Below are 26,134 nucleotides of genomic sequence, written 5' to 3' on the forward strand. Positions count from 1 at the left end.
AATACGCATGCGTGTTGATGTGGATCGACAAGCAACGTTCTCTCAACAAAAAAGCAAAACCGATAAAACCAAAATTAATAGATGTACTCAGGGGGGAAAAAAAGACTAGGTACATGTGAGTACATTGATATAATGTGTACGTCTGCTTTGATGGCAGGTTTGAAACCTGTTATCAAAACGGCTATTGTGGGGGTAGTAGACCAACGTTTTCATTAGGATGAAATAGTACAGGAGTCTTTGAGAGTGGAATCCAATTCCGCTCACTTTGCAGCCGTGTGGTTAATACGGACACAGTGAAAATCCCTAACAGTGGTTTTAATGGCCAAAGTAAGACGAAGAAACAGGGAGAGAAAAGAAGCTGAAAAATACCAAAGCATATTTAACAGAAATTGTATATTTTCCGTTAGAATAATGAATTTGAATTTCATATTTTAGAATTTGTAATGCACAAATTTAATCATAGAATTCATAATTTGAACTTGTATTGCATGATTTGAAACTGAATTGAATTAATATTTCATTCAGTTTTAAAATTCAATTTCAATGTAATTTAATATTTATATATTCTGTTTCAGTATGGTAGATATTGCATTCATTGTCTGTGTATCAACTTTACAAACAACTATTCAAGTTTATCAAAGTTTCATATACTGCTCAAAAAAATAAAGGGAACACTTAAACAACACAATGTAACTCCAAGTCAATCACACTTCTGTGAAATCAAACTGTCCACTTAGGAAGCAACACTGATTGACAATAAATTTCACATGCTGTTGTGCAAATGGAATAGACAACAGGTGGAAATTATAGGCAATTAGCAAGACACCCCCAATAAAGGAGTGGTTCTGCAGGTGGCAACCACAGACCACTTCTCAGTTCCTATGCTTCCTGGCTGATGTTTTGGTCACTTTTGAATGCTGGCGGTGCTTTCACTCTAGTGGTAGCATGAGACGGAGTCTACAACCCACACAAGTGGCTCAGGTAGTGCAGCTTATCCAGGATGGCACATCAATGCGAGCTGTGGCAAGAAGGTTTGCTGTGTCTATCAGCGTAGTGTCCAGAGCATGGAGGCGCTACCAGGAGACAGGCCAGTACATCAGGAGACATGGAGGAGGCCGTAGGAGGGCAACAATCCAGCAGCAGGACCGCTACCTCCGCCTTTGTGCAAGGAGGAGCAGGAGGAGCACTGCCAGAGCCCTGCAAAATGACCTCCAGCAGGCCACAAATGTGCATGTGTCTGCTCAAACGGTCAGAAACAGACTCCATGAGGGTGGTATGAGGGCCCGACATCCACAGGTGGGGGTTGTGCTTACAGCCCAACACCGTGCAGGACGTTTGGGATTTGCCAGAGAACACCAAGATTGGCAAATTCGCCACTGGCGCCCTGTGCTTTTCACAGATGAAAGCAGGTTCATACTGAGCACATGTGACAGACGTGACAGTCTGGAGACGCCGTGGAGAACGTTCTGCTGCCTGCAACATCCTCCAGCATGACCGGTTTGGCGGTGGGTCAGTCATGGTGTGGGGTGGCATTTCTTTGGGGGGCCGCACAGCCCTCCATGTGCTCGCCAGAGGTAGCCTGACTGCCATTAGGTACCGAGATGAGATCCTCAGACCCCTTGTGAGACCATATGCTGGTGCGGTTGGCCCTGGGTTCCTCCTAATGCAAGACAATGCTAGACCTCATGTGGCTGGAGTGTGTCAGCAGTTCCTGCAAGAGGAAGGCATTGATGCTACGCCCGTTCCCCAGACCTGAATCCAATTGAGCACATCTGGGACATCATGTCTCGCTCCATCCACCAACGCCATGTTGCACCACAGACTGTCCAGGAGTTGGCGGATGCTTTAGTCCAGGTTTGGGAGGAGATCCCTCAGGAGACCATCCGCCACCTCATCAGGAGCATGCCCAGGCATTGTAGGGAGGTCATACAGGCACGTGGAGGCCACAGACACTACTGAGCCTCATTTTGACTTGTTTTAAGGACATTACATCAAAGTTGGATCAGCCTGTAGTGTGGTTTTCCACTTTAATTTTGAGTTTGACTCCAAATCCAGACCTCCATGGGTTGGTAAATTGGATTTCCATTGATTATTTTTGTGTGATTTTGTTGTCAGCACATTCAACTATGTAAAGAAAAAAGTATTTCATAAGATTATTTCATTCATTCAGATCTAGGATGTGTTATTTTAGTGTTCCCTTTATTTTTTTGAGCAGTGTATATTCAACTTCTCGGATGCATTCAGATATCTATATTCAGATTCAAAACCAGAGACTTAAAAATTAAAACCTGTTTTTGCTTTGTCGTAATGGGGTATTGTGTGTAGATTGAAAAAAAAAACGATTTAATCAATTTTAGAAATAAAGCTGTAACGTAACAAAACGTGGAAAAAGTCAAGGGGTCTGAATACTTTCTGAATGCACTGTAGATGTGTCCCAGAGCCGTACAGATTCTTTTTGGACCGGTTTGCGGGCCATAAAAAGGACAGTTATTAACAAATATATAGGTCCATTATAATTTCTACATATTACTTCCGATCCGGTTTTCAATGTTCAATTAGAAATGGTGGTTTGGTGCCGACTCAAAGATAAGAGACTGCTGTGCTCCACAACTAAGGCTGCCTAACCAGCGTAACAGATACATCTCTTTATATGGCTCTGGGACACATCTACAGTGCATTCAGAAAGTATTCAGACCCCTTGACTTTTTCGACATTTTGTTACGTTACAGCTTTATTCTAAACTGGATTAAATCTGGGGTTTTTTCAATCTACATACGATACCCCATTATGATAAAGCAAGAACAGTATATATATTTTTTTGCTAATTTATAAAAAATGTAAAAACGAAATATCACATTTACATAAGTATTCAGACCCTTTACTCAGTACTTTGTTGAAGCACCTTTGGCAGCGATTACAGCCTCGAGTCTTCTTGGGTATGATGCTACAAGCTTGGCACATCTGTATTTGTGGAGTTTCTCCCATTCTTCTCTGCAGATCCTCTCAAGCTCTGTCAAGTTGGAACGTCGCTGCACAGCTATTTTTAAATCAAATAAAATCTTATTTGTCACATACGCCGACAATGCTTACTTACAAGCCCTAACCAACAAGGCAGTTAATTTTTTTTTAAATAAAATAAAAATTAAGAGTAAGAAATAAAAGTAACAAATCCTTAAAGAGCAGCAGTAAAATAACAATAGCGAGGCTATATACAGGGGCTACCGGTACAGAGTCAATGTGGGGGCACCGGTTAGTCGAGGTATTTGAGGTAAAATGTACATGTAGGTAGAGTTATTAAAGTGACTATGCATAGATAATAACAGAGAGTAGCAGCAGTGTAAAAGAGGGGGGGTCAATGCAAATGGGTAACCATTTGATTAGATGTTCTGGAGTCTTATGGCTTGGTGTAGAAGCTGTTTAGAAGCCTCTTAGACCTAGACTTGGCGCTCCGATACCGCTTGCCTTACGGTAGCAGAGAGAACAGTCTATGTCTAGGATGGTTGGAGTCTTTGACAATTTTTAGGGCCTTCCACTGATATCGCCTGGTATAGAGGTCCTGGATGGCAGGAAGCTTGACCCCAGTGATGTACTGGGCCGTACGCGTTACCCTCTGTAGTGCCTTGCGGTCGGAAAGCCAAGCAGTTGCCATACCAGGCAGTGATGCAACCAGTCAGGATGCTCTCGATTGTGCAGCTGTAGAAACTTTTGAGGATCTGAGGACCCATGCCAAATCTTTTCAGTTTCCTGAGGGGGAATAGGTTTTGTCGTGCCCTCTTCACAACTGTCTTGGTGTGCTTGGACCATGTTAGTTTGTTGGTGATGTGGACGCCAAGGAACTTGAAGCTCTCAACCTGCTCCACTACAGCCCTGTTGATGAGAATGGAGACGTGGTCGGTCCTCCTTTTCCTGTAGTCCACAATCATCTCCTTTGTCTTGATCATGTTGAGGGAGAGGTTGTTGTCCTGGCACCACATGGCCAGGTCTCTGACCTCCTCCCTATAGACTGTCTCGTCGTTGTCGGTGATCAGGCCTACCACTGTTGTGTCATCTGCAAACTTAATGACGGTGTTGGAGTCGTGCCTGGCCGTGCAGTCATAAGTGAATGGGGAGTACAGGAGGGAACTGAGCCTGCACCCCTGAGGGGCCCCCGTCTTGAGGATCAGCGTGGCAGATGTGTTGTTACCTACCCTTACCACCTGGAGGATCCAGTTGGATCAATTTGCAGAGGGAGGTGTTTAGTCCCAGGGTCCTTAGCTTAGTGATGAGCTTTGAGGGCACTATGGTGTTGAATGCTGAGCTGTAGTCAATGAATAGCATTCTCACATACGTGTTCCTTTTGTCCAAGTGAGAAAGGGCAGTGCGGAGTGCAATAGTGATTGCGTCATCTGTGGATCTGTTAGGACAGTATGCAAATCGGAGTGGGTCTAGGATTTCTGGGATAAGGGTGTTGATATGTGGTGTGACCAGCCTTTCAAAGCACTTCATGGCTACATACGTGACTGCTACGGGTCGGTAGTCATTTAGGCAGGTTACCTTAGTGTTCTTGGGCACAGGGACTATGGTGGTCTGCTTGAAACATGTTGGTATTACAGACTCAGACAGGGAGAGGTTGAAAATGTTAGTGAAGCCACTTGCCAGTTGGTCAGCGCATGCTCGGAGTACACGTCCTGGTAATCCGTCTGGCCCTGCCGCCTTGTGAATGTTGACCTGTTTAAACATCTTACTCACATCAGCTGCGAAGAGCGTGATCACACAGTCATCCGGAACAGCTGGTGTTCTCATGCATGTTTCAGTGTTACTTGCCTCGAAGCGAGCATAGAAGTAATTTAGCTTGTCTGGTAGGCTCGTGTCACTGGGCAGCTCGCGGCTGTGCTCCCCTTTGTAGTCTGTAATTAGTTTGCAAGCCCTGCCACATCCGAAGAGCGTCAGAGATGGTGTTGTACGATTCGATCTTTGTCCTGTGTTGGTGCTTTGCCTGTTTTTGAAAGTGGCAGCTCTACCCTTTAGCTCAGTGCGGATGTTGCCTGTAATCCATGGCTTCTGGTTGGGGTATGTACGTGCAGTCACTGTGGGGACAACGTCATCAGTGCACTTATTGATGAAGCCAGTGACTGATGTGGTGTACTCCTCAATGCCATCAGAAGAATCATGGAACATATTCCAGTCTGTGCTAGCAAAACAGTCCTGTAGCTTAGCATCTGCTTCATCTGACTTGCTTCATTGACATTCATTTTTAGGTCTCTCCAGAGATGTTGGATTGGGTTCAAGTCCGGGCTCTGGCTGTGCCACTCAAGGACATTCAGGGACTTGTCCAGAAGCCACTCCTGTGTTGTCTTGGCTGTGTGCTTAGGATCTCTCTGCACTTTGCTCTGTTCATCTTTCCCTTGATCCTGACTAGTCTCACAGTCCCTGCCGCTGAAAATAATCCTCACAGCATGGTGCTGTCACCATCAAGCTTCATCATAGGGATGGTGCCAGGTTTCCTTCAGACGTGACGCTTGGCATTCAGGACAAAGAGTTCAATGTTAGTTTTATCAGACCAGAAAATCTTGTTTCTCATGTTTTGAGAGTCCTTTAGGTGCCTATTGGCAAATTCCAAGCGGGCCTGTCATGTGCTTTTTACTGAGGAGTTGCTTCTGTCTGGCCACTCCAGCATAAATGCCTGAGTGGTGGAGTGCTGCAGAGATGGTTGTCCTTCTGGAAGGTTCTCACATCTCCACAGAGGAACTCTAGAGCTCTGTCAGAGTGACCATCGGGTTCTTAGTCACCTCCCTGACCAAGGCCCTTCTCCCCCGATTGCTCAGTTTGGCCGGGCGGCCAGCTCTAGGAAGAGTCTTGTTGATTCTAAACTTTTTCCGATTTAAGAATGATGGAGGCCACTGTGTTCGTGGGACCTTCAATGCTGCAGAATATTTTTGGTACACTTTCCCCAGATCTGTGCCTCAACACAATCCTGTCTCTGAGCTCTACGGACAATTCCTTCGACCTCATAGCTTGGTTTTTTCTCTGACATGCACTGTCAACTGTGGGACCTAATATAGACAGGTGTGTGCCTTTCCAAATCATGTCCAATCAATTGAATTTACCACAGGTGGACTCCAATCAAGTTGTAGAAACATCTCAAGGATGATCAATGGAAACAGGATTCACCTGAGCTCAATTTCGAGTCTCATAGCAAAAGGGTCTGAATACTTATGTAAATACGTTTAAAAATATATATATCAATTAGCAAACATTTCTTAAACCTGTTTTCACTTTGTCATTATGGGGTATTTTGTGAAGATTGATGAAGAAAAAATATAATTTAATCAATTTTAGAATAAGGCTGTAATGTAACAAAATGTGGAAAACGTTAAGGTGTCTGAATACTTTCCAAATGCACTGCTATATACAGTATGGCTCTGGGTGTAATGATGGGTATTGTGTTAGTTTCAGTCCGTAAAGGATTGGATGGCCCAGAGAATGGTCAGACCTGTTGGTTTCAGTCTGTAAAGGATTGGATGGCCTAGAGAATGGTCAGACCTGTTGGTTTCAGTCTGTAAAGGATTGGGTGGACCAGAGAATGGTCAGACCTGTTGGTTTCAGTATGTAAAGGATTGGGTGGATCAGAGAATGGTCAGACCTGTTGGTTTCAGTCTGTAAAGGATTGGATGGCCTAGAGAATGGTCAGACCTGTTGGTTTCAGTCTGTAAAGGATTGGATGGCCTAGAGAATGGCCAGACCTGTTGGTTTCAGTCTGTAAAGGATTGGGTGGATCAGAGAATGGCCAGACCTGTTGGTTTCAGTCTGTAAAGGATTGGGTGGATCAGAGAATGGCCAGACATGTTGGGTTCAGTCTGTAAAGGATTGGGTGGACCAGAGAATGGTCAGACCTGTTGGTTTCAGTCTGTAAAGGATTGGATGGATCAGAGAATGGCCAGACCTGTTGGTTTCAGTCTGTAAAGGATTGGGTGGACCAGAGAATGGTCAGACCTGTTGGTTTCAGTCTGTAAAGGATTGGGTGGACCAGATAATGGTCAGACATGTTGGTTTCAGTCTGTAAAGGATTGGGTGGACCAGATAATGGTCAGACCTGTTGGTTTCAGTCTGTAAAGGATTGGGTGGACCAGATAATGGCCAGACCTGTTGGTTTCAGTCTGTAAAGGATTGGGTGGACCAGATAATGGTCAGACCTGTTGGTTTCAGTCTGTAAAGGATTGGGTGGACCAGATAATGGTCAGACCTGTTGGTTTCAGTCTGTAAAGGATTGGGTGGACCAGATAATGGTCAGACCTATGGACAGAAGCTACTGTAGTCAGACATGCAACTAGGAATAATGTAGAAGAATATCCACGGTATTTGGTATAGTAGAAAACATCCATGGTATTAAGCATAGAAGAATATCAATGGTATTAAGTATATAAGAATATCCATGGTATTAAGCATAGCAGAATATCGATGGTATTAAGTATATAAGAATATCCATGGTATTAAGTATAATAGAATATCCGTGGTATTAAGTAAATCCATGGTATTAAGTATAGAAGAATACGCATGGTATTAAGTATATCCATGGTATTAAGTATAGTAGAATATACATGGTTTTAAGTATAGTAGAATATACATGGTATTAAGTATAGTAGAATATCCATGGTATTACGTATAGAAGAAAATCCATTGAATTGAATTTATTTTGGGTAACAGACATATACAACAAAATGTACGATGTGGACCGAGAGGATATTACTTGAAAGTATTAATTAAAACGCTTGTTTCCAAAGTGGTCCTCGATGGTAAAACAATAACACATATAATGATGAAAAAGCAAGACAAAATTATGAACAACCATAAATACATACATTTATATTGACATCCTAAAAAGTGGCACTACTCAATGCATTTTCCCCTAACTTTAAAAATCAACCATTTTAATTTCACATTAAAACAATCTTTTCATACCTATCATTCAAATAAATACACCTGACCAGCAGTAGGGGGCACAAGGGGCAGTGGAGTGGTTTCTCTTAGACCATTTTACAAGACATAACAACAACTCTGGTATTGTTACTGTATTGATTATAGACCATATCAATGTGGTTTTTCATTTAACCTGGGGCACGGTCATTTAAGATGTCAAACATATGATTAAGTTGGTGCACTCTGGACTCCAAAGGCAACAAGCCCACCTCCCGGAACTCCTGTACCCCTATGCGGGTCCTAGGGGGGACATTCGGCATATACCTGATAACATTATTTTGCATGACCTGCATTCTCTTTTTCACCTTTTTTTTATAGCCCACTATACCAAGCAGAGCAGGCATAATCAAAATGACACTGAATGAAGGTTGAGACAAGCAGTTTCTTGACTTTGATGTTAAAATATCTGGTGTTACAATATAACAATTAAAATGTGTTTGCCATTTTAGCAGCAATCAGGTCTCCAAAAAGGGATTGATCTAGGGACACACCAAGATAAGTCACACTTGTTTTAGATTCAATCTCCTTGCCTGCACAGTTTACCTTTATCTTGTCAGCCCTAAGCAATCTAAGTAGTGTTCCAAACAAAATCGATTCAGTTTTTCCCAAATGTAGTGACAATTTGTTGACAGTCAACCAATCTCTAACAAAATGCAATTCCTTCATGATGGTCTCCTCTATGTCAATTGTATCCTTCCCTGATACCAGTATGGCTGAGTCGTCAGCATAAAGCAGGAGTTTGCAATTTACTGTATCTGGCATATCATTAACGTATATAAGAAATAAGAGGGGCCCTAAAATTGATCCCTGCGGTGCTCCACAGGATATTTCTTTGGCCTCTGACAGAACATCACCAATATTACATACTTGTGTTCTGTTGGTCAGAGAAGACCTAAACCAATTCACTGCTACATCATTTAGACCCATGCATTTCAGTTTCATCAGGAGAATATCATGGTCCACAGTGTCAAAAGCTTACTGCAATTCTAACATGACCATACCTGTATAGTTCCCCTTCTCACTTTCCTGCTTGATGTGGTCAAAAAGGTGGATAAGCTGTTCTAAAGCCAGATTGGTGTTCATAAAGAAGTTTGTGCGAGAAGTTATCCCTCAAGATGATTCGTTTTTAATCTCTCAACAACTTTGGATAAGGTGCTGAGGATCGTCACAGGCCTGTAGTTTCCTATATTTGTTTTACTGCTCTTCTTGTGGTACGGAACCATGGTATTAAGCAGTGGTGGAAAACGAACCCAATTGTAATACTTGAGTAAAAGTAAAGATAAATTAATATAAAATGACTCAAAAGTGAAAGTCCCCAAGTAAAATAATAGTTGAGTAAAAGTCTACAAGTATTTGGTTTTAAACATACTTAAGTATCAAAAGTAAATGCAATTGATAAAATGTACTTCAGCATCAAAAGTAAAAGTATAAATAATTTCAAATTCCTTATTAAGCAAATCAGACAGCACGTTCTACTTGTTTTTTTAAATTTACGGATAGCCAGGGGCACGCTCCAACACAATTTACAAATGAAACATTTGTGTTGAGTGAGTCCGCCAGATCAGGCAGTAGGGATGTTCTCTTGATAAGTGTGTGAATTGGACCATTTTCCTGTCCTGCTAAGTATTCAAAATGTAATAGTACTTTTGGGTGTCAGGGAAAATGTATGGAGTAAAAAGTACATTATTTCCTTTAGGAATGTAGTGAAGTAAAAGTTGTAAAAAAAAAATAATTAAAAGTAGAGTAAAGATACCAGAAAAAGCTACTTAAGTAGTACTTTAAAGTATTTATACTTAAGTACTTTACACCACTGGTATTGAGTTTAGTAGAATACCCATGTTATTAAGTATAGAACAATATCTGTGGTATTAATGTTGAATATCCATGGTATTACCCCACAAATCCATGCATTTTGTTCCTAATCTGTGATCCTCATACTTTCACACAAAGACAAGCTCTCACACACAAATGCAGTAAACAGACAGTCACCACTAAGATAAATGAAATACCACTACTACAATTGTCAGTATCAACCACAATGGAACAACTAACAACATTCACAGTCCACATCAACAGGGTGTTCTTGTTCAAAGAGGAAGAATGGCAGTTTATGGCAGGTTAAAAAAAGGTGGCCAATATTGAGTTACAGTACCATAATAGTTTCTTAATTAACAAAGTCAAATTAAAACCAATGTAATACTGAAAATAACTATTTATGCCTTCATTGTCATTGATGTGAAGCCAATAGGAGTTTATCTGTATATGGGCAATTATTAATGTCAGGAATGAATCAGCAAGGCTATTTATTATCAAGGTAAATTTTAACTTATTGAGGTTGACATACTACCAAGCAGCATGTCAAAATAGACATTCATTTGACCTTCCTTTTCCCACCTCTGTAAACTATTCAACCAAATGTATTTTAAACATGTTTCTCCAAAGAAACGATGCCACTGGGTAGCCTACCTAACTAGATAGAAAATGAAATACTGCACACATTCTGCTAATATTCAGGAACAAAAACTCTTCCCACTTCTCCCAAAGCACTTCCCATCTAGAACTGTGCCGTGGTTGTCAATAGGTTATAATGAACTAATAACGAAGACTGGATTGTCCACAGAATGTCTGGTTCAGATTCCTTCAAGTCTTGTTGGTTGTGCTGGCTGCTCCTGCCAGCTACAGAATGCCACAACTAGAAGTGGGTCAAAATCAAAGGCTACATTCTAATTGGTTTAGCTAGTGTCCGGAAATTGTTGAACTGTATGTGTGCATTCAGGTGTGTGGTGGGAAATCCAGAGGCCTGACAACACATTAAAACTGATTCACTGAAAGATTTATATACACACACACGCACACGCAAACACACAGAAAAAGCTGCCGGGCCTGCTAAGAGCGTGCAGGTAAGTGTTGCTGGTGACCGGGGGGTAGAGGTAGGCTGTCTCCTGGTAGTACTGGCAATGCTTGATCTCCAGGGGGTACTGCTACTGTAGCGCCTCCATCTAAAGACAAGTTAACACATCATCACCGGGTTTGAAACAGATAGGGGCAAATCCTAACTTCCTCTTCAGTCAAATGTTGAGTTGGTCTCCCATTGACATCAATGCATGACTACTTAAGTGGAAGTTAGGATTCGACCAATAGTTATTATTAATGATGGTAATACCAGTCTATGAAAGAGGATATTATAACTGAAGGCAACTTGAACTAACCTTTAACCTCAATGGCAGCGTTTGCTTTTTCCAATTTTATTATCTGCATGTGTTCCACAGCCTGAGGAGAAGACAGACAAGAGAAGGAGATGTTATCCACCAACAACATGGGAGAGTGATGACCCAGTTCAAAAGTGTTTACAATTAACAAAATTGTAGATGAAACGGTGCTCTCTTTTGTTGAGGGTGAGCCAATGTCACACAATAAACAGTCAAATTACAAGTCACTTATTTATTAAGTTGGTTACCCCTCTAATACTGAAGGTACTTGATTCTACTGTGTCAAAGCTCTGCTGCTGTGTGCTGCAGATGCATTTTGTGTCAAACGGGTACGTTAGCTGTTAATTGATTGTTAGCTGTCTATGCTAACATTTTATAAATGATAACATTGCTATGTGCTACAGTATTATGTTACCTGCTGCAGCTCAGCTTTCTGGGCGTTGAGCTTCTCCTGCTGCCTCTCCAGCTCCTCCTTCTGTTTCTGCAGATCTGAGGTCTTCTGGTTGAGGTTGCTCTCCTCCTGGGCCAGCTGCTCCTCAAACAACTTCATCTCCTCGTCGGTGTACGCGGGAGCCTGCTCCAGAGTCTGAGGAGGAGACGAGATGAGAGGGTAGGGTAGAAGCTCCATTACTGCATAGCCTCTCAGAGTTAGGATCAACAACATGTCTGTACTCTTGACCACGTCACGTGGCAGCAGGTGGTGGCGGCCTGTCTCTTACCTCCCAGCTGTCTGGCTCTAAGAACTCTTTCTTGTTTGTGGACATCAGGAACTCCTCCAGGGAGACCAGTCTGTCCTTGTTGGTGTCTACCTGAGTACAGACAAAAGGAAGTCAATGTCAGCAAGTAGGTTGCCTGAAGAAGCAGTGGGGCAAAATCCTGAAAACAGTTGGCTGTGTGTATGACTCAGTGACCCCATCATACCCCACCCCTCGTGCCAGCTCACCTCATTCATGACGTGTTCCCTCATGCGCAGTCTCTCCTCCTCCATCTCTGTCATGTCATCCTCATCTAGATTGGGTCTGTACATCTTCTCCAGCTACAAAACACACACACACACACATTTCAAAAGTAGGCCTACTCCAGCCACACACACACACACACACACACACACACACACACACACACACACACACATTTCAAAACTAGGCCTACTCCAGCCACACACACCTCTTTAGTGAACAGGGCTTCAAGCTCCTGCTCATCAATGTAGCCGTCTCCGTTGGTGTCTGCAAGACATCATTTCTCAATAGGCTTCATTGTGGTTGGTGTGTAATTTGAGAATGTGAGACAATATTATTTTATTTGACTTTTGTTCTGTGTTTTCAAGCTGTGAATAGCTTCTGGTGTGAACTTACCATGGAGTTTGAAGAAGGTCTTGGGGTCAAAGTCATTTGGGTCCAAACCATCTGACTCCTTCCAGACCTCTTTCAGCTGGTCCTGACTGCCCTACACACACACACACACACACACACACACACACACACACACACACACACACACACACACACACACACACACACACACACACACACACACACACACACACACACACACACACACACACACTTTGTAGCCTGATCCCAGATCTGTTTGTGCTGTGAAGCCAACTCTTATGGTTGGCTAGAGGTCTACAGCACAAAAAGATCTGAGACCAGGCTAGTGAATTTGGGGCTTAATGTCACTGAAATGTCTTAGGGGGGGTTGATTATCAAGGTAAATGCCTCACAGGGTGGTGGATTTTGGGTTTAGTTACAGTATCAAGGCAAACGTCTTACAGGGTGGTTGATTTTAGGATGGTCTGCGTGTTTCTTCCTCAGCTCTTCATAGTGCTGCTCCTCGTCTTTGCGATGCTCCTCGTCGAGGTTCTTCAGGTGCTCCTTCCTCTCGTGCTCCTTCATCATCTCGTACCTCTTAAACTCCTCGTGACGCTTCTGGTCATAGTTCTCCAAGTCATTGGTAGCCTATATATCAACCAGAAAAAAGAAAGCATGCGATTCTTATTCTTCCTATAGCAACCCTAATTTTACTAGATAAGTGAACATTTTGATAAATCTGTGTAATGAGAAATGATTTGATTAATTATTTTCCAGTATTTGATTTACTGGGATCTGGATTGATAAGTAATAAACCTTAACGGACCGGTGGCACCTTAATTGGGGAGGACAGGCTCATAGTAACGGCTAGAACGGAACAAATGGAATGGTATTGAACTCAAACACATTGTTTCTATGTGTTTGATAGCATTCCATTTACTCCATTCCAGACATTAGTAAGAGTCGTTCTCCCCTCCACAGCCTCCTATGTAATAAACATGATTTTATGTTCGGGGAAATGCATACAGACACATTCTCTTGGGGAGGGAAACAGGACTTAACCATGTACATTTAAGTACCATATTTAATTAGGTCGTTTTCACTTGTGAGTCTACAATTATCTGTTGTAACTAAGTATGTATGTTTTTACCTTTGACCTGTTAACTGACTGTATCAAATGTCTGTCAGTGTTGAATGTTTGATAGTGATTGATGCCAGAGCTGCAGAAGGTACACTGAAAATATCTCTATGACACAGTGTGATCCTGTAGTCGCTGATGTTGTGACTTTGTACAAGTCTCTCGGGCTGATGTTTACAGAATATTTGGGACGGTCTGATTAATATAGGTGCCTTCTCAGAGAAGGACCGTTAGACATTTTCTATGCTTATGTTCTGGAAGTGTCTCCCTGAATTATTGTATTAAACTGAATTTACTTCCTCAATGACTGCTCTCCTTTTTGTTCACCTGAAAATTCCCATTACAATCTGGAATTTAAATAAATACTATACAAGCCCACTGTGTCAGAGACCAATAACTGTGGAACGAGACCATTAGAGAAGAGGGTGAGAAAGACATGTTCCTGATGATTAGTTTAAAGTGAAAATGATCGTCCTGTAAACGTTTCTTCTTTTTTTCCCCCAGACGGAGAACATGTACGTGGTGTGCATGGTTAGGGTGAACTTTCCAATATAGCTGCTATTCAAACACAGCAAGTTAGCTTTAAGGCTACAACCGCTTTGGGCTGTTGGCTCAAAATGGATGTCCTCGTTCACCAGAGAGTTGCTTATTCATTCAAGAGACAAGTGCAGAGCAAACATTTTGGTTGTAAGGCCATTGTCAGTGTATGAACTTTTAAAACTATTTTTCAGTATAGGCCCTGGTTTAATTTTGGTACATGCACCACAAGTTCTGAGCACAGTGGTTTTAAGAACTGTTGTGCGGCCATTTTAATCATTGTATCATGGTGTAGTGCAGGGTTCCCCAACTGGCGAAATCAGCTCCAAGGGATTTTCATTTGGGAAATCTGTTCCCAAGTATTCACACACATAATAGAGAGACATGATTGTATACAAATGTAAGCAAGGTTTGAAATTATTATGTTTTAGTCAAATATATATATATAGGCTTCTTGCGGTCAATTTGCAGTCTACAAATTATATGTAATTGTGTTCCGGTCCCTCGACCATCCGCTCAAGAGAAAAATTGTCCCAAGGCTGAATCTAGTTGATGATCCCTGGTGTACTGTGTATGGACAACATCCCTACCGATTGAATAAGCCTATCCAGGTCCTCCACTTCAAAGGTGTGTGGGTTCATGTGGTTCATGTACTCAAATTGCTTGAGTAGCACCTTGTGGTTCATTTCTGAGGGGAAAGAGGAGAGAAGGCTCTAATTAGGAGGAACACTAATACTATACGAGTTAAGTGGTTACAAGTCCCTTGCTGAAAACTGCTGACAAAATGGAGGCTGTATATGATGAGGTAATTGTGTAGTTACAGCTGACATTTATCCACAATTCAAATCATTGTAATTAATGATAGTGACCTTTACTCTGAAATGTTCCATATTAAAATCCCCTCTTAACAATTAACTAGTCACACCATGTTGACTGATGACACCAAGCAGTTACTGACATTGTGGACATTTGTAGGGCAACGCTAAAAGAATGTGCTAACATTTCACAGGCATTTGAGAGTGTTTTGATGACCGACTCGACTGCACGTTAGCTTTGGCAGTGACCACAACCAAGTATTTCTGGCAGTTCCAATGTAAGCACAGTCTTGGTTGAGTGCAAGACCATGCTCGGTAGTAGAACCTCAAACCCTCTTCCCAAATGTGTCAATTTAGACATTTCACAACATGTGACTTTCCTATTTACTTGCACAATAGCCTCAAGGCACTTCCACTTTCCTATGTGACACACTATATCAATCTTAGGATGTTGGTGGTGCACTGCATCATGTCCTGTCAACTGGACAAACATTCCTGCTCATAGGATGGCAGCCATTTAGATAGGAAATGACATATTTGAATAACAGATACACCAGCGTACCATGCCCTCCCTCAGCATCTTGTTTGGCTTTGATGAGCGTCCTTAGCCTGTTCACCTCCTGCCTCTTCAGCTCGTCCAGTTTGGTCCTCACATGATGGCCGACAAAGTCCAGCTCTTTGGCCAGTTTGCCTTGCTGCTCAAAAACAAAAGCAGCCAGAGATTTGAGGGCCAATAACAATCAAAGGAAACTGACTAGGCCAGCTGGATCGTGTTCATTAGGGCACGGAACAAACAGCTGAAAACATTTTGCAACGGGAAAATAAAATGAGCATTTCTTATAGGACGAGTACAGGTAGCCCATCCCTGTTTCAGTACGTTTAAAAAAAAAATCTGTTTGGTGTCTAATGAACACAGCCCTGCAAATGCTATAGCTGCTGGGGTACCTTAATGTCCTCCATGTCTGTATTGTGGAGCTTCTCTCTGAAATGCTGGTCCTTCTCCAGGAAATCAATGACTTCCCTGAGGTAGCGGTCATAGTGAAGCCCGGTGTCCTGAAACAAAAACCCAAATTCCAAATCCACATTGCAGTATGTAAGTGGAGAGGTTTACATTGGATTCACATATGGCCTATGGTATGTCTAGACCTCCTTCCATTTTCTGCAGTGATGTATTTCTTTAAGAGCCTTTCCTCTTTCTGACTCATTATTCATGCACCAAGTGCGTACAAAACAAATCACGACAGCTGTGACGGAAACGGGTAGTTTCGGTACAATTTTATAAATGCCGACAGATGATTTGTTCGTTCAACATGGTGGGATCTTTTTGTGTCGGTAAAATGTATTATGCGACAAATGGCGGTGGGAACGCCTTTATGCACAAATATTAATATAATAACCATCCTATCAAAGTAAACTTGGAGTCATGCAATAACATGGTGTGTGGTCCTCCCTCTTCAACTGTAATAAATTATGATGAACTTCACAAAAAATAAAAATCAGCAATCTACACACAATGCACCATAACAACAAAGCAAAAACAAGTTTCTATCGATTTTTGCACACAAAAAAATAAGAAAACAGAAATATCACCTTTACATAAGTAGTAACAACCTGCCAAACCAGTATTTGGGGAATTTCTCCCATTCTTCTCCTATTCTTCTCTGCAGATCCTCTCAAGCTCTGTCAGGTTGGATAGGGAGCGTTGCTGCACAGCTATTTTCAGGTCTTTCCAGAGCCGTTCGATCGGGTTCAAGTCCGGGCCACTCAAGGACATTCAGAGACTTGTCCCGAAGCCACTCCTGCGTTGTCTTGGCTGCGTGCTAAGGGTCGTTGTCCTGTTGGAGGGTGAACCTTGACCCCAGTCTGAGGTCCTCTGGAGCAGATTTTCATCAAGGATCTCTCTGCACTTTGCTCCGTTTATCTTTCCCTCGATCCTGACTAGTCTCCCAGTCTCTGAAAAACATCCACACAGCATGGTGAGGGATGGTGCCAGGTTTCCTTCAGACGTGATGCTTGGCATTCAGGCCAAAGAGTTCAATCTTGGTTTCATCAGACCAGAGAATCTTGTTTCTCATGGTCTGAGAGTCTTTAGGTGCCTTTTGGCAAACTCCAAGCGGGCTGTCATGTGCCTTTATAGAGGATTGGCTTTCGTCTGGCCACTCTACCATAAAGGCCTGATTGGTAGAGTGCTGCAAAGATGATTGTCCTTCTGGAAGGTTCTCTCATCTCCACAGAGGATCTCTAGAACTCGAGTGACCAACAGGTTCTTGGTCACCACCCTGACCAAGGCCCTTCTCCCCCGATTGCTCAGTTTGGCCAGGTGGCCAGCTGTAGGAAGAGTCTAGGTGGTTCCAAACTTCTTCCATTTAAGAATGATGGAGACCACTGTGTTCTTAGAGTCCTTCAATGCTGCAGACATTTTTGGTACACTTCCGCAGATCTGAGGCTCGACACAATCCTGTCTCGGAGCTCATGGTTTGGTTTTTGCTCTGACACGCACTGTCAACTGTGGGACCTTATATAGGCAGGTGTGTGCCTTTCCAAATCATGGCCAATCAATTGAATTTACCACAGGTGGACTCCAATCAAGTTGTAGAAACATCTCAAGGATGATCAATGGAAACAGGATGCACCTGAGCTCAATTTCAAGTCTCATAGCATAGGGTCTGAATACTATGTAAATAAGGTATTACAAAAAACAAAAAAAAGTGCAATCATTTCTAAAACCTATTTTCACTTTGTCATTATGGGTTATTTTCTGTAGATTGATGAAGAAAAAATATAATTTCATCAATTTTAGAATAAGGCTGTAATGTTACAAAATGTGGAAAATGTTAAGCGTCTGAATACTTTCCGAATGCACTGCTATATACAGTATGGCTCTGGGTGTAATGATGGGTATTGTGTTAGTTTCAGTTGTGTTAGTTGGTTTCAGTCTGTAAAGGATTGGGTGGACCAGAGAATGGCCAGACCTGTTGGTTTCAGTATGTAAAGGATTGGGTGGACCAGAGAATGGCTAGACCTGTTGGTTTCAGTCTGTAAAGGATTGGGTGGACCAGAGAATGGCCAGACCTGTTGGTTTCAGTATGTAAAGGATTGGGTGGACCAGAGAATGGTCAGACCTGTTGGTTTCAGTATGTAAAGGATTGGGTGGACCAGAGAATGGCCAGACCTGTTGGTTTCAGTATGTAAAGGATTGGGTGGACCAGATAATGGTCAGACCTGTTGGTTTCAGTCTGTAAAGGATTGGGTGGACCAGAGAATGGCTAGACCTGTTGGTTTCAGTCTGTAAAGGATTGGGTGGACCAGAGAATGGCCAGACCTGTTGGTTTCAGTATGTAAAGGATTGGGTGGACCAGATAATGGTCAGACCTGTTGGTTTCAGTCTGTAAAGGATTGGGTGGATCAGAGAATGGCCAGACCTGTTGGTTTCAGTCTGTAAAGGATTGGGTGGACCAGATAATGGTCAGACCTGTTGGTTTTAGTCCATAAAGAATTGGATGGACCAAGGGTCTGAACACTTAAGTAAATACGTTTGTTGTTGTTTTGTTATTATAAATTTGCAAAAAGAATCTCAAAACCTGTTCTCCCTTTGTCATTATGGGGTAGTGTGTACATTGAATTCATTTTAGAATAAGGGTTTAACGTAGCAACATTTGGGGAAAATCAAGGGGTCTGAATACTTTCTGAAGGCAATGTAGGTACTGCAACACAAACACACACACTCCACACACCACTATCCACTCACCACATTCTGTGGTGCCTCCAGTTTCTCCTCTGGGGTTTCCACTTTAGTCCTGTCCACAGCGATGGGCACTGCTTCCACACAGAACCACAGGCTCAGGAGGAGCACAGTGTAGTGGCAGAAGGCTTTACTCCACAACATCTGTGTACACAGGAGAACATCAACTAGCTGAGGTTAATCGTTGACTACATAAACAGCTGCTTCAAGAGAAACTATGAGAAATGGCTAATGGTCAAATAGACACATTTCACAGTTGGTTAAATGAACTGACACTAATCTACTATTTCACAGACAGAATGGCAAGATATAAAGCATCTATTTGAGCCTACAGGTAAGTCATTGATATTGTATGTTGCCAAACGATCTCTTTATGTATATAGGGCATATTAAATTCCTAAATGTTTCATAGGTAACATGAAGAAACAGGGTTATACTGAACTGTTCTTCAGTAAACATCACCCTCTTACAGTAAGCTCACTGGCCTGGGAAATGTGGCCGATGCTTTTGGAACCAGTGAACCCACACCCACTCCTCCCTATTGACCAATGTGTTGACAAGTTAAACTAGTTTAATCTTAATCCCCACAGTAACCTCGACCAGAATAAAACTGTGGTGACTGTGCCACTCCCTTGTCTATGGGATAAAAGGGATGTTTAGCAGGACACGTTTTGGAACGTTCAGATATGTTATGCAGAACAAAAGTGCCTCTCCGACATGTAGAACAAGAAATCATGTTGGTTGCATTTATATCTGCAGCGTTCGACAACGTTTAGCAACTGAACGTAGCCCAGTTCTCTTGGGCTTTGACACCTGAAAGAGAACCTTGTCAACCTGTTTAGGTGTAACATCATGACCACATCAGCAGCAGCAGTCAATAGTGTTGCACTTGTTCTGTTACATCTGTTATCTAGCCATCTAATTTCACCAGGTTCATATTGGGGTTATTTTTTGATAATATTCTAATGAGCTCTGGATATCTGTGTAAGATATACAGGTAGCAGCATAATAACTATCTAGCTAGGTACTGAAGTGTTGAACAAGTAGGGTGTGGATAGATCACGAGCACGCACGATCTCCAACTACTGAAATGTAATTTGTCCATAATAGTATGATACTACATTTAATTGAAAAGCTAAAAGAAACACAAACTTACTTTGACAGTGCCCCCCTTTTCAGTTATTATTTTTTTTAAACGTTTGCTATAATTCATCCAACCCTGGAGACAACTGGAAAAGACTGGAGTCTGTTTACAGATGTCATGCACTTTACACCGGTCAGCCTCTTCCTAGTCAGACCAACCGAACAGCTAATTGCCATGGTAACGCCCCGCCCCCAACCATCCTCATTGGGTAGAAATGTTCTCTTCGCTCTGTGAAATAGTCGCGTTGGCAGCCAGTTGGGCACAAGTAGTCAGTCAAAGGGTTTGCTTAACATTGTTGGTCAAGGTGCTGTGAAGCAAGATGTACGTGGCGTTTACAAACCTGTGTAAACCAAGAGGGCGGAGTTACATCAGAGCCAAAGAGATGCTGAATTGGGACGTGATCCAACCCATTCCAGTCTCAACTGTTGCCTGTATTTGAGTCATTCTGGGAGTCAAGAATTACAATAGTAATTTGAATGCAATGCACAGCCCTTAAAATGTAAATGTCTTAGAATTTCTCATGTCGTGTGTCTTGAGGTTAAGATGATACAGCTATTGTTTATTTTATTTTATTTGAATAACCCGTAGTAGTCAACTCTCAAGCTAAGTAAAAACATCTGACTACAAATGGAGCATACAAAATAAAATGACTAGCTGTTCATATTGTTTGTGAACCTGAGGACAGTGATAGCCCATCACGCATAAATACACAAATGATCATCAGAGATTCAGATAACATCAACATTGTCCAAAGATTTTCCAGGATTATTTTTCCTTATCATCTTTCTGTTTTGTGCCACATGGTGACGCTGTTTCCCAGTTTTGTTTGATTTTGGTGAAACGTGATCAAACCAAACCACCTCAACAGGAACTGACGTTGTGTCTGCGCGAGCGAGTGGATGGATAAAAATTGCAGCTTCAGGAAAATGGCTACAAACATCGTACCGCTAAAAGGTGAGAAATTATATTTATTTACCGATCATATATGTATGGAAAAGTTAAGATACCGATAACTATAGTTGGCCAAAATCGGTCAGGTATTCGGGCTTTGCTCGCACTCAAATTCCTGCGTTTCTTCCTTGTTGTTTAACTTTGTTGGCAGGTCACGGAGTGCTTTAAATTATTGAATCAGTGTTGTGCAAAATTCTGATCAACGAAGATAAGCGTTTGACGCCTCCAGAGCACATTATTCCAAGACAAATGACACGTAGTTATGCCACCGTCGCGTACCAACATGGATTCGATGTTGAAATTGATTTCTCTCGCTCTCTGTCTGGCTATTTGAAGTTAGTCACTGTAGCCAAACTATATTGACAAGTTTATTCACTGAATTATCTCTAACTAGTTAATCAACTCTAAATTATTATTTTCAATTTGTAAAATCCTACTTGACACGTGTGCATATCAAAGTGCGAATTGTATTTGTGGCAGTGGAACTAGTAGCTACAGTAATAGGATCGGCTTCAAAGTTCAGCTCGAGTCAGGTGTTACATTTTTTTTTTAAATCTTTATTTACCTAGGCAAGTCCGTTAAGAACAAATTCTTATTTACAATGACGGCCTACAAAAAGGAAAAAGGCCTCCTGCTGGGATAAAAGTGTGTGTGTGTGTGTGTGTGTGTGTGTGTGTAAATATAGGACAAAACACATCACGACGAGAGACAACACTACATAACACACAATACTACAGCAACTTTAAACATCAGCTAACCGATCGCTGCAGCTGTACATAGTCCATCTGTAAATAGGCCACCCAATCTAACTTCCTCATCACCATACTGTTTTAATTTACTTTTCTGCTCTTTTGCACACCAGTATTTCTACTTGCATATCACCATCTGCTCATCTATCACTCCAGTGTTAATTAGCTAAATTGTAATTACTTCGCTACTATGGCCTATTTATTGCCTTACCTCCTCACACCATTTGCACACACTGTGTATATAGACTTTCTTTTTTTCTATTGTGTTATTGATTGAACACTTGTTTATTCCATGTAACTCTGTTGTTTGTGTCGCACTGCTATGCTTTCTTGGCCAGGTTGCAGTTGTAATTGAGAACTTGGTTTCAACTAGCTTACCTGGTTAAATAAAGGTGAAATAAACATTTTAAAAATAAATAAAGAGATCTAACACAGCATGACAGCAACACAACATGGCAGCAACATGGCAGAAGCACATGGTAGCGGTACAGACAACAGCACAAAGGGCAAGAAGGTAGAGACTACAATACATCACACAAAGCAGCCACAACTGTCAGTAAGAGTTTCCATCATTGAGTCTTTGAATGAAGACTGTCCAGTTTGAGTTTGTTTGCAGCTCGTTCCAGTCGCTAGCTGCAGTGAACTGAAAAGATGAGCGACCCAGGGATGTGTGTGCTTTGGAGACCTTTAACAGAATGTGACTGGCAGAACGGGTGTTGTATGTAGAGGATGAGGGCTGCAGTAGATATCTCATATAAGGGGGAGTGAGGCCTAAGAGGGTTTTATAAATAAGCATCAACCACTGGGTCTTGCGACTGGTATACAGAGATGACCAGTTTACGGAGGAGTATAGAGTGCAGTGATGTTTCCTATAAGGAGCAGAAGGATTTTAAAATTAAAATCATCGTTGTTCCACTGCCTAGCAAGTATCTTAGTGTTAAAGATGATCTTTATGGTTTTGTTAAACTTGGCCTAGTTACTGCAGAACAGTTGGTAATGTTACTACAGAAAGACTGGAGAAGCAGGTGCTCCTTTGTGTGTCCAATAACTATTTGCCCAGTCATCAGAAATGTTTCCCAGAAGGAAAGGCAGGATCTGTGTCTAGCTAGTTTTCCATCCACTTGGCGACAGATTTTCATGCGAATATTTAAAAAAATCTGCATAAAGAAAATATGTGCATTTTCCCACCAGTGGTGTTTCCACGCAACAGACTTGTTGCGGATAAAAATCAGTGCATGATGACATAGTACACCCAATGTACTTTTTCACTTAAGTTTTCATGTACCGAATACAAATCTAAAGTTCAATGTGTTTCCATCACATTTTCAACTCTACCAATAGTTTTGTCACAAACTGTTGTGTTGGATAGCAAATATGCCTACTCTGGCACGTGCTCTCTAGCCAACAGCTTGCAGATACAGTGTGGGTAGGCTAGTCTATCTGATGAGGTTATGGATAAGAGCGATTCATATTTTTATTTGTCAAATGGCAGTCAAGCATCGATCATGTCACCAGAATAAGACCCTCGATATTTATTGGAAAAGAGCATCAAGATCACTGTGCACTTTCACCACCCAGTGAAGGTCTTCATAACTTATTTCATCTGTAGCCTAGTAAACTGCATGCCTTCTCAAGTCATGTGGTGGTTACTATATTAATATTTGAGCATAAAGGCATTTCCACCACCATTTCTTGCGTAATAAACTTTAAGACACAAAAAGTTCCCACCGTGTCGAACGAATAAATTGTCTGCATTTATAAAATTGTAGCGACACTACCTGTTTCCATCAGTTGTGGTGTTTTTTTTACATTTTTATATACGGTATGACTTTATTCGCGTAACTGTGGATGGAAACGTTGTTTGTGGCAGAGTCTGCATGTGGGAACCATGACTATTGAAGTGCACATGTACTGAGGTTATGAACTGACATTTTGAGTTGGGCTATTGCCACTTTGTTGCATACTTTTACCTCTCAAATCTCATCGATGTCAACAAAATGTGACATTGTAGTTGTGTATTGGGACTCTACTTTCAAGCATGGACACTAAAGTCATGTCAGAATGTGTTTTGTTTGTTTTGCACCAGCTCTCAGGTTGGACCCAAAGCAGCAGGAAGCTCAGCATTTTAGATTTAGCCCAGCCAATGGCCATCACTGTACAAACTGACCTGGTTACTCATTCCTTTCTTAAATATGTTGTTTTATACTTTCATCTGCTGCCCAGTAGATTGTTAGCTTACATTTTTATTAGGCAATTTGAAATGCAAAAGAGGCTATTCTACTCAATCGAGTGAACAAATGATCTCTGGATATTCCAAACTCAGAATGTAATTTGGTGTCGTGACCCCTCCATCCTTAATAAATGATTCTAGTCAAACAGACATTTCCATAGTAGGTAGCTTTGAGTATCGTTGGTCTTTTTAACACTTTATACTTTAATAGGTCATTAGGGAATTTAGCCCAACATCGTTTACAGCACCACAGATATTTTTTACTTTGAGCCTATTCTCCAACTACTTTTTTATTTTAATTTCACCCTTTCCCTTTTAAGTGCTTCTAAAACATGATGCCCATCTCAGGTCGTTTTGTTCTGTGGCTGTAGGTTTAGCCTGCCTTCCTGCACCCCCACATAGTAGCCTAATGTGGAGGCTAAATGTAAGAGACATTTGGGTTCATTCTGTTTTAAACTCTTTTGGCGAGTCATGTCCATCCATTTAGATTAGACCATGTCCAATGTGTATTTTTTTAGGGGGCTTATCATTGAATTAGACAATGTTGATGACAATTTACCAGACAGCCATGTATATGCATTACTGCATCAATTTTAAAATCAAACAATAAATTGGACTTAGATTGTTTTTACCAAACTACATAATAGTATATGAATGGTAAATCTCTTGATAAACTGCGTAAATTAAGATGGCATTGGCCTACAATACAGGTCAATGCGTATTCAATAGGAGTGTGTGCATGCATTGAGTTATTGAGCTTGTTTTGGCTGATCTGTTTGCCTTCCATTGGACTTCCATTAGCCTACTGATCAACAACATTTACATAGAAGCATCACCCTAGCATTTCACCCCTGTGTGGAAGGACATCATTTACTGTAGGCACTGCTGTTAGTTTGAGAATATAAAATAACTAGATGTCGACCGATTTTATGATTTTGAACGCCGATACGGATTATTGGAGGACCAAAAAAGCCGATACCAATTAATCGGCAGATTTAAAAAAAAATATGTTTTTTTTATTTTTTTTATTGTAATAATGACAATTACAACAATACTGAATGAACACTTATTTTTACTTAATATAATACATCAATAAAATCAATTTAGCCTCAAATAAATAATGAAACATGCTCAATTTGGTTTAAATAATGCAAAAACAAAGTGTTGGAGAAGAAAGTAAAAGTGCAATATGTGCCATGTAAAAAAGCTAACGTTTAAGTTCCTTGCTCAGAACATGAGAACATATGAAAGCTGGTGGTTCCTTTTAACATGAGTCTTCAATATTCCCAGGTAAGAAGTTTTAGGTTGTAGTTATTATAGGAATTCTAGGACTACTTCTCTCTATACGATTTGTATTTCATATACTTTTGACTATTGGATGTTCTTATAGGCACTTTAGTATTGCCAGTGTAACAGTATAGCTTTCGTCCCTCTCCTCGCACCTACCTGGGCTCGAACCAGGAACACATTGACAACAGCCACCCTCGAAGCAGCGTTACCCATGCAGACAAAGGGGAAGAACAACTACTCCAAGTCTCAGAGCGAGTGACGCTTGAAACGCTATTAGCGCACACCCGCTAACTAGCTAGCCATTTCACATCGGTTACACCAGCCTAATCTTGGGAGTTGACACGCTTGAAGTCATAAACAGCGCAATGAAGAGCTGCTGGCAAAATGCACGAAAGTGCTGTTTGAATGAATGCTTACGAGCCTGTGTGGCTCAGTTGGTAGAGCATGGTGTTTGCAACGCCAGGGTTGTGGGTTCGATTCCCACGGGGGACCAGTACGAAGAAAAAATTTATGAAATGTATCCATTCTCTACTGTAAGTCGCTCTGGATAAGAGCGTCTGCTAAATGACTAAAATGTAAATGTAAAATGTAATGCTGGTGCCTACCACCGCTCAGACTGCTCTATCAAATCATAGACTTAATTATAATAAAGACACAGACATACGAGCCTTAGGTCATTAATATGGTCGAATCCGGAAACTATCATCTCGAAAACAAAACGTTTATTCTTTCAGTGAAATACGGAACCGTTCCGTATTTTATCTAACGGGTGGCATCCCTAAGTCTAAATATTCCTGTTACATTGCACAACCTTCAATGTTATGTCATAATTACGTACAATTCTGGCAAATTAGTTCGCAACGAGCCGGGCGGCCCAAACTGTTGCATATACCCTGACTCTGCGTACAATGAACGCTAGAGATGTGACACAATTTCATGTTAGCAGGCAATATTAACTAAATATGCAGGTTTAAAAATATATACTTGTGTATTGATTTTAAAGAAAGGCATTGATATTTATGGTTAGGGACACTGGTGCAACGACAGTGCTTTTTTCGCA

At 41.4% G+C, this 26,134-nt stretch overlaps 2 protein-coding genes across 2 annotated transcripts in view; one reads left to right on the forward strand and one right to left on the reverse strand.

Annotated features, from left to right (window-relative positions):
• Positions 1-9,719: 9,719 nt before the first annotated feature.
• Positions 9,720-20,031, reverse strand: LOC106584632 (nucleobindin-2). Its single transcript, XM_014170116.2, has 13 exons — positions 19,867-20,031; positions 18,717-18,854; positions 15,914-16,021; positions 15,531-15,663; positions 14,744-14,841; positions 12,941-13,126; positions 12,521-12,611; positions 12,333-12,391; positions 12,109-12,201; positions 11,885-11,974; positions 11,581-11,751; positions 11,166-11,226; positions 9,720-10,955 (listed from the first exon to the last, which is right to left on the reverse strand). Exons 1-13 carry the CDS (start codon positions 19,921-19,923, stop codon positions 10,843-10,845), a joined length of 1,398 nt encoding a protein of 465 aa, XP_014025591.1. The 5' UTR covers positions 19,924-20,031; the 3' UTR covers positions 9,720-10,842.
• A 565-nt stretch (positions 20,032-20,596) lies between these two features.
• The window catches only part of LOC106584631 (phosphatidylinositol 4-phosphate 3-kinase C2 domain-containing subunit alpha), a 67,197-nt gene continuing 61,659 nt past the window's right edge, over positions 20,597-26,134 (forward strand). Inside the window, exon 1 of the mRNA XM_014170115.2 lies at positions 20,597-20,808. The gene's annotated coding sequence lies outside the window, so the exon portion shown is untranslated. The remainder of the gene's footprint in view (positions 20,809-26,134) is intronic.

Source organism: Salmo salar, chromosome ssa23, assembly GCF_905237065.1.
Source record: "Salmo salar chromosome ssa23, Ssal_v3.1, whole genome shotgun sequence".
Classification (NCBI taxonomy): domain Eukaryota; kingdom Metazoa; phylum Chordata; class Actinopteri; order Salmoniformes; family Salmonidae; genus Salmo; species Salmo salar.

Bases quoted from the DNA above. Each gene is read 5' to 3' on its own strand.
- LOC106584632 (XM_014170116.2), bottom strand. From the start codon at position 19,923: ATGAATTATAGCAAACGTTTAAAAAAAATAATAACTGAAAAGGGGGGC. The intron at 14,842-15,530 runs GTACGCTGGTGT...CTTTCCCCTCAG, and splicing joins AGATGCTGAGGGAGGGCATG to AAATGAACCACAAGGTGCTA. The intron at 11,227-11,580 runs GTAACATAATAC...TCTTCTCCTCAG, and splicing joins AGAAAGCTGAGCTGCAGCAG to GCTGTGGAACACATGCAGAT.